This window comes from Sus scrofa, chromosome 11, assembly GCF_000003025.6.
Source record: "Sus scrofa isolate TJ Tabasco breed Duroc chromosome 11, Sscrofa11.1, whole genome shotgun sequence".
NCBI classification, from domain to species: Eukaryota; Metazoa; Chordata; class Mammalia; order Artiodactyla; family Suidae; genus Sus; species Sus scrofa.
The window spans coordinates 19159804-19175996 of NC_010453.5; the positions used below are offsets into that span (position 1 = coordinate 19159804).

General features: G+C 43.8%; 1 protein-coding gene across 24 annotated transcripts in view; it reads left to right on the forward strand.

Moving 5' to 3' along the window:
- Positions 1-16193, forward strand: part of RCBTB2 (RCC1 and BTB domain containing protein 2) — a 100648-nt gene that overhangs the window by 77963 nt on the left and 6492 nt on the right. For 12 of the 24 annotated variants that reach the window (XM_021065333.1, XM_013996904.2, XM_021065336.1 and 9 more), the window contains 8 exons: positions 975-1141; positions 1901-2059; positions 2194-2301; positions 3740-3882; positions 7737-7802; positions 9262-9452; positions 10248-10374; positions 12570-12709. In XM_021065333.1, coding sequence (XP_020920992.1) covers positions 975-1141; positions 1901-2059; positions 2194-2301; positions 3740-3882; positions 7737-7802; positions 9262-9452; positions 10248-10374; positions 12570-12709 — 1101 coding nt within the window. The remainder of the gene's footprint in view (positions 1-974; positions 1142-1900; positions 2060-2193; positions 2302-3739; positions 3883-7736; positions 7803-9261; positions 9453-10247; positions 10375-12569; positions 12710-16193) is intronic. The other 12 variants (XM_021065344.1, XM_013998101.2, XM_021065339.1 and 9 more) reach the window with 2 other exon arrangements.

The following is a 16193-nucleotide window of genomic DNA, read 5'->3' on the forward strand; positions in this document are numbered from 1 at the left end:
TTTTAAGATGAAGAATAATTTTCGATGGCGATTAGCAGCATATAGTCGAAGACAACCAGGTACCTAAGGAAACAAGGCACCCTGAGTGAGAATCAGCAAAAAAGACAGCAACAACTGACTGCTAAGTAACATAGAATTATCAGATACAAGCTATAAGATGGCTGTGTTTATTATGTCTGAATAAATTAAAAAATGAGCTTGGAGATATCTCTAGAGCTCATAGAAGATTTGGAAGAAACAAACAGTATAATTATCAAAATGAAAGACTCATTAGACAAGTTTTGCAGCTGTTTGGACATAGTGAAAGAGAAAATAAACTGGAAGATAGATCAGAAGAAATGAGCACAAAGAGACAGTATGGGAGAAAATACAGATGAAGGGAGTATGTACTATATTCCATTTATTTAGAATTCAAAACTAGGAAAGACTAAATTCTTTTCTTCAGGACATACATATGGAGGGCTTTTGGGGTGATCATGAAATTATATTACTTGACCTGAGTGGAAATACATGGATGTGTACTTTGTTATTATTTATAAAACTGTGCATATGTATTTTTAAAATTTTTTTCTGAATGTATATTGTAATGCACAATAAATAATAAAGATTTTAAAAATTAACTTGATCATTTTATGGGTAGGGAAATTAAGATTCAGAGATGTTAAATGACCTTACAATATTTTGACTTTAAATCAAGAGTTTTTTCCTAATACTCTTAGCAGCCTTTTCTCTTGTGTTTATTAAAAACCTATCTTCCCAGTATTATAATTACATCCATTTAAATTTCATCTTGTTGCTCTGAGGTGGAATGTATTTAACTTTCCAAATGTATTCTTTTATAAAATGAGTTTTGTGGAATAGGGAAGTTGATTAGCTTTTGCGTGTGAATTTTTTAGTTTTCATTTGTGGAAATATGTAATATGTATAATAATGGATAGCTGTTTTGAAAGTTGGTTGTTTCTTCTTATTTTCAGAAGGAGAAGTCTTTACCTGGGGTCATAATGCTTACAGTCAGCTGGGTAATGGGACGACTAATCATGGTTTAGTTCCCTGTCATATCTCTACTAATTTGTCAAACAAACAAGTCATTGAAGTTGCCTGTGGATCTTACCATTCATTGGTGCTAACATCTGATGGAGAGGTGAGAATAGTCAGCATAAATCCCATTGTTCATAAGATTTCAGCAAGGTTATAATTTTACTAAGTTTATATAGATTCCTATAGCAGTCTTGGAAATATGATCATGTGATTAAAATAACCGCCTCCCTCAAATTCAGTCTTGTTAGCAGTTCATAGTCAAATGGTGTTTATATTATGAAGCGTGCCTATATGCAGTAAGGATTTCTATAACTGTAAAAATTAAAAAGATGTTTTATTTCTTCTCTATTACTATACTCAAGGGGCTTATTTGCAAAAAGAAAAATCCAAAATGCTGGAGATTATTCCTGAGGCAAAGCAGATATTTTTTGTAAGAATAATGATATTTGAGGAGTTCCCACTGTGGCTTCTCTGGAGCGCCAGGACTCAGGTTCGATCCCTGGCCCAGCACAGTAGGTTAAAGGATCTGGTGTTGCCACAGCTGCAGCATGGATCACAACTGCAGCTTGAATCTATCTGACTCCTGGCCCAGGACTGTATGCCATGGGGCAGCCAAAAAAGAAAAAGAATTGTGATATTTGATAATAATCATTGGTGTTTACAGATAATGCCAATAACCTAATTTTATAAAGTAGTCCATTTTGTAAGAATGAATTCTATGAAAATTTCTGTGCTTGTGTTATGAGAATTTATGGGTATCAAGTACTTTGAGGCCAAAACGAGGCACCATAAATGCCATTGAGACACTTTATAGTGTTCATTAGTGTGTTTTATTTATTGATCTCTTTTTTTTTTCCAACAGGTATTTGCTTGGGGTTATAATAACTCTGGGCAGGTGGGATCTGGATCAACAGCTAATCAGCCAATCCCTCGAAGAGTCACTGGCTGCTTACAGAATAAAACAGTTGTGAATATAGCCTGTGGGCAGATGTGCTCAATGGCAGTGGTGGACACTGGGGAGGTGAGGAAGTTATTTCATTTGTTGTTTAAAACACCCGTCTGCCTTATCAGTGCCATACTGACATGGCATGTTCTCATAACAGAGACCTTGATTGCTTTTGTCTTTGCCGGGGACTGAGTCTCTTTGTCTCCCAGGTCTATGTCTGGGGTTACAATGGAAACGGGCAGCTGGGACTTGGCAGTGGTGGCAACCAGCCAACCCCTTGTAGAATAGCAGCTTTGCAAGGCATCCGTGTCCAGCGGGTATGTCCTCTCTTGATTTATTTGCCTATTTTGAAGTCCACAGTGACAAAGACACCAGTGTACTAAAAACACAGTTTTCTTAGCAAAATGAAAAGGTTAGCTGCTTGGAAGTCTTGATTGGAATAAAGGTTAAAGCCCTCTTTCCCTGAATTTAGTTGTAGGTGTTTATCAGAATATTTATATTTCCAGGGCACTCTCACTCATAGCTGTTGGAATGTAAATTGTTTTCTTTGCCAAGGAGACTTTGGCAGTTTGTATCAAGAGCCTTAAGAGTGTTTATCTCCTTTGATCTGTAATTCTACTCCTAGGACATTTACTCTAAGGAACCAGAAGAGAAAGTAACTTAAAAAAGTAGTGAAGCTATAGAAGAAAAAAGGAATAAAAATTGATCATGTAAATAATAGCTATTATCCAGTCAAACAGTAAGTTAATGATTAAATAAATTAGATTAAATCTATATTAGCAGAAATGATGCTTACAAAGAATGGTGGGGAAGTAATGCCATATGTGATGCTAAGTAAAAAGAAAGATGCAGAACTGCTTATACATGTGATTGTTTTTAAAAAAGCTGTCAGGAGTTCCCATCGTGGCTCAGTGGTTAACGAATCTGACTAGGAACCATGAGGTTGTGGGTTCGATCCCGGCCTCGCTCAGTGGGTTAAGGATCTGGCGTTGCCATGAGCTGTGGTGTAGGTTGCAGACGCGGCTCAGATCCCGCATTGCTGTGACTTTGGAGGAGGCTGGTGGCTATAGCTCAGATTAGACCCCTGGCTTGGGAACCTCTATATGCCACAGGTGCGGCTGTAGAAAAGCCAAAAAAAAAAGCTATCAGTGCATATCCCTATATTTATATATAAAGAGAAAAAAAATCCTGATCTTGAGGTGACTTCCATAATTTACTTTCTATATTTTTTCCCATTGAGCATGTTTTTACTTTCGTAGTTAAAAAAGAAAAATTTTTTAAAAAGCATCTGTTTCTGGAGTTCCTATTATGGATTGGCAGTATCTTGGGAGCGTTGGGACTCATGCTCGATCCCCTGCCCTGCACAGTGGGTTGAAGATCTGGCGTTGCTGCAGCTGTGGCTTATTTAGGTCCCGGTTGCGGCTTGGATCCCTGGCCCAGGAACTCCATGTGCCACAGGGCGGCCAACAAAAAAAGTGCCTATTTCTTATTCACTTCTCACCCTTTGATCTCTGTGAGCATGATGAACACCAGAGTCGAGCCAGATAAACTGGACTCATGTTGATCTCACTGCAGTTTTCACCACACATGAGGCCTAAGCGAGTTCTGGAGGGATAGTGGTTAACTTAAGGCCTGCTTCTCTAGGCAGACTGCCTCTTCCCTTTTTTCTTTTTTTTTCATTTTTGATTCTTATCTTGTGAAGGCATGTTTTCTTCTGTTGGCAGGCCTGAATGGATTTGGTTTTTCTCTTTCCAGGTTGCCTGTGGCTACGCACACACATTAGTATTAACAGACGAAGGTCAAGTGTATGCTTGGGGTGCCAATTCTTACGGCCAGTTGGGCACTGGCAATAAAAGTAACCAGTCCTATCCTACTCCTGTCATTGTGGAAAAGGACAGGTAATACATGTATTTTCAAAATAAGTTCAGTGTTCTTCAGTGATGAAACAAAACTTAGACATGATGTAGAAATACGGGCAGTTTGCTGCTGGTGTTAGAATATTCGTGACAAGACCATTCCTTTCTTCCTTTCCAAAACGGGCTTTTGAATTGTCAGGGAGGTTAAGTGTGTGTTAATTCTGTTTTCCCGTACCATACCTGTATTCCATCCATACCTTCCACAACTCTTCTGTGTTATTCTTCTCACTCAAAAATGACCCATTTTTGTTGTTTTCTATTTTACATTGTTAAGAGGAAGTTGATAACATTTGAGGTCTATTTTCCATGGTTTAGGAACATGAAAGTACCTCAAATGAGGGTATAAAGCCATTCACTGGGCTACTTATAAAATTTGTCAGTTGAAAAGGTTAGGATTGTTTCATTATTTTAACTCCCAAGTTATTACTAAGAAAGAGTAAAATGGTTAGAAATTAAAACTTAGTTTCGTGCACTTTTTTATAAGGTTGTGTTAAATGATTAGCATGTCCAGAATTTTCCCCAGGTTATTCTGCTATTTTTGAAGGTCTCTTGAATTACTCATGTTTTTTTGGGGGGGGGGCACGCAGCCGTACTTGCCTCATACAGAAGTTCCTGGGCTAGGGGTCAAATCAGAACTACACCTGTCAGTCTACGCCACAGCCACAGCAATGCCAGATCTGAGCTGCATAGCTCACAGCAATGCCGGATCCTTGACCCACTGAGCGGCAAGACCAGGGATTGAACCCGCAACCTCATGGATACTAGTTGGGTTCGTTTCCACTGCGCCGCAATGGGAACTCTTCTTGAATTTCTCAAATGTAGCCATATCACTGCCTTTTTCGCCCTTCAATTTTGGACACAGTAGCGTGGAATAAAAAACATTTCATTATCTTTACTACTAAATCAGAGTTGAAATCGTTGTAGAAATTAATATTGCTATTTTCATTTTACATATTTTTGTTAATCTGATTTTTAAATATATGGGTTTATTATTTTTGCCTTTGTATGCAGTTCTTTTACATGTTTCTGTTGAATATTTAACAATGAAAATGAAGAACTCTTCTTAATCTGATTCTGTTTTCCTCTCCATCAAAGAATTTATGATAATTATAAATTAAATAATGCAGCGGTGCAATTAAATAATACAGTTCTACAATTATATTATTAGTAACCATTTCTCCCCGTGGTACAATGTAAGGTCTATAATGTCTTGTTTATCATATCACCCAGAATGGTGTAATGCCTATATTGAAGGATCAATAAGATGCAACAAATTATGAGGACATATTTATATAGTTACACTGTTTTAACCAAAAAAAAGGAAAGAAAAAGAAAGAAAATGAAGAACTCACCAGTTATTTTGGCCCCCTTGATTTTCATTGGAGTATTTTGAGCCTGGCTCCGTTTTTTTGTTTTTTGTTTTTTTTTTTTTTTTGTGGGGGACGCACCCGAGGCATATGAAAGTTTCTCCCAGGCTGGGAGTTGAATCGGAGCTACAGCTGCCAGCCTATGCCACAGCCACGCCAGATCCAAGCCATGTCTGAGACCTACACCACAGCTCACTGCAATGCTAGATCCTTAACCCACTGAGTGAGACCAGGGATTGAACCTGCAACCTCATGGTTACTAGTCAGATTCCTTTCTGCTGAGCCACGATGGGAACTCCAGAGCCTGGCTACTTTTGTTTAACCTGTGTTAAATTGGTTAAAAAACTTTTTTAGAATGTGTGTGTGTGTGTGTGTGTGTATATATATATATATATATATATATATATATGTATGACTGGGTCACTACGCTGTACTGCAGAAATTGACACAACACTGTAAATCAACTATATTCTTAAAACAAAACAAACTCCCCCCCCCCATATCTTGCAGTAAGACCCTGGGCTCCTTAATAACTGGAGAGGAGCAAAGATAATGAAGGTCACGAGGTGGCAGGCGCACAGGAGCTGCAAGCAGCTGTGTCATCTCCCTTTGTTGGAAGGTAGTTCAGAGCCAGTCAGTGAAAAGAGAAGAGACAGTCTTGAGGCTTTGAATAATCACAAAAAATGTCCTTACCAAAGCCAGTCAGTAGGGACTAAATACTAAATGTATTTAGACAAAACAGCAAAGAAGTATTAAAAGATCAAACAATGATAACATAGAAATAAAAACAAGCTATCTGAATGGCACTTTACCATTTATTCTGATGCTGCCCCACTTAACATAAATTTGAACTCACTTTTCTGTGGACACACAGAAACACTGCATCTGCCCCAGCGACTCACCCCTCCACTTTGCCTGGGCCTGAGGACCCGAGTACACCAGTCTTCTACTCTAGTCACGCTGGGATCAAGGGACTGTAGGGCAGTGTGGAGGGAGAGAGCAGGAAAGCAGGGCACGGAAATTGTGTGAGTATCAAGATACCTGGCACTTGAGAGTTAGCCGTTGCTTTCTGTCTTTTTAAAAAACTTGCTAAGTTAAAAAACTGGGGAGGAGTTCCTGCTGTGGCACAGTGGGCTAAGGATCCGGTGTTGCTGCAGCTGTGGTGTAGGTCACAGCTGTGGATCAGATTCAGTCCTGGTCCAGGAACTTCTATATATATGCAACATGTATGGCCGAAAAATGGGAAAAAAATTTTTGTTTTAATTATGTATGTAAAAAAAGAGAGAAATAGCTAAATACTTGTGCACTTGAACTTGTCCACATAAACATGATTTGGGGCCATAAATATCAAGGACGAATGTTTTGAATGAGATGTTGCTGCTTTTTTCAGCTTCCTATACTTGAATTTCACTTGGTGATTTGAGCTTACAGTCTCTCCATCACACAAATGTTGTGAGCGAGACCTGAAGTCTGTTGGAACTTGTTCTGTACCTACACGCCCTTTTCAGTGACGGAAACTTAGCAGATATGTTATGACTTATCTCTCAGGAACTCCTGACTCTTGGGGCCCATTCTGGGGAAGCTTGGCTGATGAGAAAGAACTGGATCGAATTTGGGGCGGGATAGGTCAGGCCTTGGTTACCTGTTCACAGAAGTGGAAGGCAAAAATCTGTCTACGTTGAATTTTTGTTCCGACAGCAACCCAAGGAAAACCTGATTAAAATATTTTTTTCACAGAGGTCTATTTATGATGAATACTAATGCTTACCAGCATTTATGTTCATACGGAAGTAATGTTAATAATTAAAATGACTCTCTACCCCACTGATTCCCAATTTTTCTGAATTTTTAGTACTTCAACTCACCAGCACTTGTGTCTGTATTCCTATAGTTGCATAAAAACATGTATAAGTTAAATTGATTTAAAATTCACTTTGCCTTGTACTTTTGTGAATTTGTAATTGATGTCTTGGCCTCTTACAGAACCAGCATTGGGAATCACTGCTCTGGATCTTTTTATGATCCCATTTCTTCTCCATTATTCTTCTCCCTCACAAATTACCTTTTTTCTCTCTGCATTGTTTTCTGTTTTGCATTCTTTCTCACTCTCTGCTGTTTCATTTCTAGTACTTCTCAGCCATTAAGCTATGCCGTTGTGGATCATTCCATTAAGGTGACACCAAACTTACTTATTATGAGCATATAGTAATTTTTTTCCCATTAAGAATGGCTACAAAAAGTGTGAAATATACCAGATATCCTGACAGTAAAGGTCAGCTCAGTTTATAGTCGTGGTTTATTGCATGTATTACCGGCAAGTCTGAGCTTCCAGATTCACTTCTTGTTATGAATCAGATTTAAGGACAGATGACCTTAGGCAGAGGCAGGGCGCCTTGGCAGAAGCTCGGGTCCCAAGCTGAGACCTGAAGGTTCCTTCTAAACTCTCTCCGCTCTCGTTCATTCCTGTAGCAGCTGCTGCGGTCAGCCAAGCCCGAGCCCCGCCCCTGCCTTCCCGCGTGGCGCTGGGTGCTCCAGGTAAATGCCTCACGGCCTTGCTCAGGGAGGGCCAGCCCTCCGAGCTTTTCTGCCCCCTAACCCTGTTGCTGTGGAAGCAGTGTTGCCACCTCCTCTCGGGAGGACAAAGGCTGCTCCCCTCTCCTGGGGCTGATAGTAGACATTTCAGAAGCACATGTAGGCAGGAAGTTACGTGGGTTTTCTGATGTTGGGTAGTTTAGCACAGAAGGGCACAACCGTGTTCCAGTCATTTACGTTTTTCATAGAACATTATCAGAGAAAAGAGAGGCTCTCTGTCATTGTAAGTGGCCTCCCAAAGTACACAGGAACGTTCCTGACCAAGGACCTTGTGCATGACATTGAGGAGCTGCGAGTGCATCTATTCATTGGAACTTAGGGTGTGCGGGCAAAGGAGACTTGAAAGAAAGCTGGACATAGACGGAAGCCAAATTATGGAAAGCCTTAAGGTCATGTGTCTGGATTTTATCTCATGGGAAGTCACCGAAGCTTTGAAAGTAGTGATGAGAATGGTGTTTTAAGAGAATCATTAACCTGCCAGCATTATGTGATTTAGGTTGGGAGACAAAGTTAAGGCAGGGAGACAGAAGAGCTAAATTGGTCCAGGTATGGGGTGTGCCTGACGAGGGCTTGGAGAATGGGAGACTTTACAAACAAAGAACTTCTGTCATTTGTCAACTGGACATTCGGAAGAGAGTGTTAAGTCAGGAGGGAGAACTCAAAGATGACCCTGCAGTTCTGAGCCTAAGTCCCCAAGGATGCTGTTACCATTGCCCGAGGCAAAATCAAGATGGTCGCCTTACTTGAGGCAAAAAAGTTGACTAACTTCTATCAATTTGAATATGGCTTATTCTTAGAGAAAATCATTGTTTTCAAATCAACGAAACTGTTTTCCGCTAGGAAGTATTTTGAGAACTACCTGCTGTCAATCGTGGGCTTATGGAACTAGGGTCTAACATATGATTGATCCCAGAAAACTGCTCTCTTGGGTTCCACATGATACAGTCCAGTGAGTCAGAACTACTGCATTTACTGTTTGCAGAGTGAGTTGGGGTGACCCACAGCATGTTCCATTTAACCCTAAAATTGGTGGCATTTTGATGAAAATATTGATTGACCCTGGGTCAGGATGGCCCACATCTCTTTGATCTGCTTTAGTAAATAATGTTTTAAGAAAAAAAATTAAAACAACTTTCCTTTGGTCTCTACACTTTTGGGTTGTGCTTGAGCTTCAGAACAAGAGAGTTGGTATTCGTATAGTCCTGCTGGCCGGAAGTAGCAACAAGCAGACCTTCATGAGGTATCCGTGCCATCAAAGCACAGCTTAAATGTCAGTAACTGCTCAGTGCCTGAAGATTTAGAAGCTTAGGCGTTTTTGCCTAAGTCTTAAACCTAAGGGAAGGAAAAATCACGTTGTGTCTTCTGTTTACCATGTTTCCTTGGTGTGTGTTTGTGAACTTAGAATCATAGAGATTGCAGCCTGCCACTCTGCCCACACGTCAGCTGCCAAGACGCAGGGAGGCCACGTGTACATGTGGGGCCAGTGCCGGGGCCAGTCGGTGACCCTTCCCCACCTCACCCACTTCTCCTCCACCGACGACGTGTTCGCCTGCTTTGCCACCCCTGCCGTCACGTGGCGCCTCCTGTCTGTGGGTGAGCTGGTCGCTGTCCATTTGGGTGACGGCTTGAAAGCTGGTGTTTTTATTTTGATATCAAGGACTTTGTTAATTGTAGTATCAGATAATTCATTTCTCTCTAATGGACACTGTGAAAGGGAGTGAATTTGATTGATTTCATTTTTCTGAAGTTTCAGAAATCACCATCTCACACTAAATTACAAGTTCTTTTGATTGCTTAATTATTTATTTTCTGCTTTGTAGGGCCACACCCTACACTAAATTACTAAGTTCTTTTGATTGCTTAATTATTTATTTATTTTCTGCTTTGTAGGGCCACACCCTCAGCACATGGAGGTTCCCAGGCTAGGGGTCGAATCAGAGCTGTAGCTGCCGGCCTGCACCACAGCCACAGCAACATGGGATCCGAGCTGCATCTGAGACCTGCACCACAGCTCATGGCAACAGTGGATCCTTAAGCCATTGAGCAAGGCCAGGGATTGAACCCTCAACCCCATGGACACTTGTTGGGTTCATTACCGCTGAGCCACAGTGGGAACTTCTTGATTGCTTTTTGACGTGGTCAGGAAACCATGTCTTCTATTTTATTTAGTGAGGTGGTTTGAGACATTATTTTGTCAGATTTACAAGCAGATGTATATGAGGTTCTTATCCTTAATGATGGCAGTGGGGAGCATCCCTATTTAGGAAGAAAGCTCATTGCTCAGTGGGTCAGTTATTTTGGGGAACCGACGTTGTCATGAGTGTCAGCAGAGCAGTGCTGTGCTCCAGCCTGCCTTTTCATTAGAAAACATTGATGTTACTCCCTCAGAACCTGACGACCACCTCACAGTGGCTGAGTCCCTGAAGAGGGAATTCGACAACCCCAACACTGCAGACCTGAAGTTTCTGGTGGATGGAAAGTACATTTATGCACATAAAGTCCTTCTGAAAATTAGGTAAGGAATCATTTATTTTGCGAATTGAAGTAATTTATTATTTTCTAGTTCCAAGGTACTTTGGTGATTCGAAAGAAATGTAAGGCTCTTTTTGCCCTCATGAGAGTACAGTACGGGGTGGGGGTGGGGGGGACATGGCACATGAAACAAGGAGCGATGGAGGCCGGATGCGGCGAGTGGGGTGTGGGTCAGGGCATGTGTACTGTCGGCTTCTTCAGAGACCCTACAGGTGGCCTGTCCACTTGGGCGCTGGAGAGCAGCCAGCCAGCAGTGAGCGTGTTTTGAGCACTGTAGGGACTGACGTAAGCAAACTTCTCTGCCTGGCAGCTGAGCTCCGCCCAGGAGAGTCGCTCTCCTTAATCAGCTGTGGGATAACTGAACCTGTAGATGCTTGAAAAAAGAGTTCCCACTGTGGTGCAGTGGGATCAGTGGCATCTCTGGAGCATTGGACACAGGTTTGATCCCCAGGCCAACAACAGTGGGTTAGGGATTCTGTGTTGCCACAGCTGTGGCGTAGGTTGCAACTGTGGCTCTGGTCTGATCCCTGACCCTGGAACTCCATATGTTGTGGAGTGGCAAAAAAAAAAAAAAAAAAAGGCAGTAAGTCTGGTGTAAAGCTAACATAGAGGTTTAAAAAGAAAGATCACATTTAATACATAATTTTTGAGCAGTGAGCTACATCCACTTTTTTTGTTTGTTTGTTTTTGTTTGTTTTTAACTTATGGCTGTACCCATGGCACATGGAAGTTCCCTTGCGGGGAATTGAATCTGAGCTGTAGCTGTGACAGATCCTTTAACCCACTGTGCCAGGCTGGGGATCAAACTCACACCTCTACAGAATGCAGGCCACTGTAGTCAGAGTCTTAACGCACTGCCCCACAGCAGAAGCTCTGAGCTGCATCCATTTAAAGTGTGCTGTGGGAGGAGTTCCTGCTGTGGCACCGTGGATTAAGGATCTTACATTGCCACAGCTGCAGCTCAGATTTAGTCCCTAGCCTGGGAACTTCTGTATGCCGCACAAGTGGCCGAAAAAGAAAAATAAATGTGCAGTTTGAAGAGTTTTGACATACATGTACTCTGTGAAATCACTGCCCAAGTCAAGGCACAGAACTTTCCTTTGCTTGTCAAAGATCCCTCAGGCGCCAGCCTGGGGCCAGCAGTAATCTTTCTTCTGTCATTTTAGACTAGTTACCATTTTCTAGAAGTTTATGTAAATGGAATTACACAGTATGTACTTTTCTCTGCCTGACTTCTTTTAGCATTATGATTTTGACTTTCATTTTGTTGTTGTGTGGCAGATATTTCAATCCTGTTGCAGGGAATCACAAGGTCGATTTGGCATTTTAGTCTCAAGTGTGCTTTTTTGTAAGGTCAGGCTGGGCAGTGCGTGCTCACTCTTACTAATATCGCCCAAAGTGGGAGGATGTGATTCGCGGGAGCTGCTGTCGCACAGCTCTACAGATTGAACGCTTTCAGCCACAGAGATTTATTCTCTCTCAGTCTGGAGGCTGGAAGTTCAAGATCGGGGTGTTGGCAGGATGGGTTCCTCCTGAGCGCTCTGAAGGAGAATCTGTCTGGTGCCTGTGTCCCAGGTGGCAATCTTTGGTGTCCCTTGGCTTGGGGCACCGTAACTCCAGTCCTCACATGATGTTCTCCCTGTGCCTGAACCCCCGCTTTTATTAGGACACCTGGCATTCTGGATTAGGGCCCACCCTGGTGACCTCCGTTTAACTTGATTACCTCCGTAAAGACCCCTTCTCCAAATACCATTGCAATCTGAGGTTAGGACTTCAGCATATGAATTTGGGGATATAGTTCAACCTATAGCAGGAAGAAGAGACGAAATGACTCAGAGTTGATAAGAATAACCCCACGTGATTCTCTAAGCACTGCTCCGTGGATGTAGTGCAGGCGGGACCCTCGGAGCCCAGCCAGGGTCTCCGAGCAGCAAGGCCCAGAGGCAGCTGCCCCACCGCAGGTAAGCCTTTGCAGCCTCGTGGAGCAAACGATGGTTTGCAAACTTGCGCCAGCAGAGAAAGCGAGGGGCCCAGGCCCAGACGTGAAGGGGTGTGGTGCTGTGTTCTTCCTTCTCCTCGATGACGCTGTTGGCTCTTGAACCCCGGGAGACGTGCAGTTCAGGAGGTCATCTGCTCTTGCCCAGAAGCGGGACCTGACGCGCTGCTCTCTTCCTTCAGGTGTGAGCATTTTCGCTCTTCCTTGGAAGGCAATGAGGATGAGATTGTAGAAATGAGTGAATTTTCGTATCCTGTTTACCGGGCCTTCCTGGAGTACCTGTACACAGACAGCATCAGCCTGTCCCCCGAGGAGGCAGTAGGTAATTCCCACCAGACGTGACCAAGAGACTGGCAGAAAGGAGCTTTGCGTAGAGCCTGAGAGGAAGTCACTGTGAGGGTGATCCCAGAAGCAGTTCTCCTTGTGTGTCGGACCCAAACTCTTTTCCCTTGTTCCCAGTTCATGCAGAGGTTGACAGACAGGAGAGAGAAACGAAGCGATGGATGAAGTAGCAAACCATCCGCTCGGGGAGCAGGTGCCGTCCCTTAATCACTGGATACAGTACAGGACTTTTTAGTTACCACAACTTGCTGCCTTCAAGATACTTACAAGGATAAAATGCATGTAATGAGCCCTGCTGGTCTCCCAAACTGTGACTGTCCCTTTGGGACAGACAGGCGTGGTCTGGTGCATTCCATCCTGGAGGTGTGGGGCCCTCACTGCACCTCAGATTCAATACCCCCCCCTTTTTTTTTGCTCTTTAGGGCCACACTCGCGGCATATGGAGGTTCCCAGGCTAGGGGTCTAATCAGAGCTATAGATGCCGGCCCACACCACAGCCACAGCAGCGCAGGATCCAAGCAGTGTCTGACCTACACCACAACTCATGGCGATGCTGGATCCTTAACCCACTGAGACGAGACCAGCGATCGAACCTGCATCCTCATGGATGCTTAGTCAGATTCGTTAACCACTGAGCTGGGAATTCCTCAATAACATTTTTTATCAGATGAGTATTTAAGTTTCCTCAGGTAAACAGCTGACTTCTGGAGTTTCCTAGTTTTCTTTCCTTTCCTCCACAGTGTTTGAGTGCCCAGGGCCCACAGGGTGCCATGCTGCTCTCAGTAGCCATGAAGGAGACAGACTGAGGGCCTGCTCCTGCTCAGAGGAGGGACGGCCAGCCCCAAACACACACGTAAAAGCAGGCAGTGGGGAAATCAGGGAAGGCCCCGAGAGGAAGGCCGCTGAGCAGAGAGCTGAGGGAAGCACGTGGACACCCGGGCCAAGAGCATTCTCAACAAGGGAAAGCCTGGTGCAGAGGCCCGGGACTCAAACACATGCAGGGGTTGGGGGAGGCGGCTGCTTGCGGGGGAGTGAGACGAGCAGTGTGAGGCACTGGAGTCAGACAGCGAATCGGGCCGGACCAGGCACAGCCTTGGAGGCCACAGTGAAGAGCTCGAGTTTTGTTCCTGGTGTGATGGAAAGCCTTGGAAGGTTTTGAGCATGAGGGCTGTGTCATTTAGGATTTGCTTTAACTCTAAAAGTAAAACACAAAAAAGGAAGTGTGGTCTAAACAAGATAGTTTCTCTCTGTCACACAGGGATACAGTCAGGACATCCCCACACGGGCAGTGCTCAGTCCAAGACCTCATTTGCATTGCAGGCAGCAGGATGGGGGAAGGGACCGTGACGAGGGGCAAAGGGCAAATCCCGGTGTCTGCTAAGGAAGTCCCACTTTTAAACCATGGGCCAGAGATGACCAAGTCTATAACGCAGCTGCACAGGAGGTTGGGAAAAGTCATTTCTAGATGGCCAAGGTTCAGACAGATACTCTATGATATTGGAAGAAAAGGAGAATGAATTTGTGTGCATGTGGAGAAGGGGGCAGGCAGCAAGGAGCTTGTACAGGAGTGATGTGAGGTGGTACCCTGGGTCAGGGTGTTGCAAGAGATCCGATCTGGATATATCTTAAAGAGGGGGCTGATGGGATTTGGGGTGTGAAGGACAGAGAAGGATGACTGCTCTGAGGTGTTTGACCAGAGTAGCTGGGCCAGTGGAAGGGTCATTCACTTAAGATGAGGAAGATGAAGAGAAACCAAGTTTTGCCCTTGAGTTTGAAAAATCAAAGGAGTTTGAGCTGCTTTTTCGGCATCTGTATGGCAGGTTTTTTTTATAGGCCCACCCCTACCCTTTGCAGGACCCAGGGCAAGAGTGAATGGAGCCCCACATACCATATGTCTAAAAATTTGAAGTTATATGTCAAGCTAGAAAGTTTCAGATCAGGAGTTCCCGTCGTGGCGCAGTGGTTAACGAATCTGAATAGGAACCATGAGGTTGCAGGTTCGAGCCCTGCCCTCGCTTAGTGGGTTAAGGATCTGGCGTTGCCATGAGCTGTGGCGTAGGTCCCAGATGCGGCTCGGACCCTGCGTTGCCGTGGCTGTGGTGTAGGCCGGTGGCTACAGCTCCAATTGGACCCCTAACCTGGGAACCTCCATATGCCACAGGAGCGGCCGTAGAAAAGACAAAAAAAAAGAAAGTTTCAGATCAAATATGTTAAATCCTCATACTCTGGAAAAATATATCCTCATTAAGAACTGAAATGCCAGCTAGAATTCTGATTTGTGCTGGAACACAGGGCACAGGAAGGACAGGCCTCTGGCTGCTAGATGGGGACCTGCCATCTTTCTTTACCCACCACCAGCAGCATCCTGCGTCATACCAGGTGTGTGGCATCTCTTGTGTCCCAGCTCCACCCACCCACCCAGTCACATCGTCTGGAGGGGAGGAATTGCCTACATACGTGGCCTTAGGACTGATTAGACAGAGAATCCCACATGCCCCAACTGTGCTCTAGCAGTGGAACGTAGCTCCTTGGCCAGCTTGTGGGGAGGGGTGTGCCTGAGGAGGTGCAGAGCTGGGCTCAGGAAGTACATGTGAGTCCGTGTATATGTGATTCTGATGCTCGAAGCACACGGAGCTGTTGATGTGAATTTGAGAGTTGCTGAGGACTGACCAAAAATGATCAGGCCATTTACTACTCTTAAGATTTCAAAAGGGAGTTCCCTCCATGGCTCAGTGGTTAACAAATCCGACTAGGAACCATGAGGTTGTGGATTTGATCCCTGGCCTTGCTTAGTGGGTTAAGGATCCCATATTGCCATGAGGTGTGGTGTAGGTTGAAGAGGCGGCTCAGATCTGACATTGCTGTGGCTGTGGTGTAGGCTGGCAGCAACAGCTTCGATTAGACCCCTATCCTGGGAACCTCCATATGCCACAGGTGGGGCCCTGGAAAAGACAAAAAAAAAAAAAAAAAAAAAAAAAAAGATTTCAAAAGATTTCAGTTTTTTTCCTCTATAAATTTGATAATTTTTGTCATATCACAATGAAAGCAAGCTTCCAACCAAATTTTACCACATGTACAAAATTTACTAGCAGATAAATATAAAAACAGCTACTGTTAAGATAGATGGAATCCTGGCTCTCTGTCTTTTGAGCCCTCTATGAGTACCTTCCATGATTTTTTTTTTTCTTGTTATTGCAATCTCAGCAAGTGGTGGAAGTTCCTGGGCCAGGGATTAAACCTGTGCCACAGCTGCAGCAATGCCAGATCTTTAACCTGCTGCATCACAGAGGAACTTCCCATGAAAGGTTATTTTGAAGTCAGAAACATGACAGTATTCTAGGATCAGGGTTCAGCTAGCTTTTTGAATAGGTGACAACCAAGACTGAAATAGACCCAGGAATTGTACCACTTCAAGGGTGTAGGACTGCTGAGCCCATGGTGCTTGAAGAACCCCTTTCATGCAG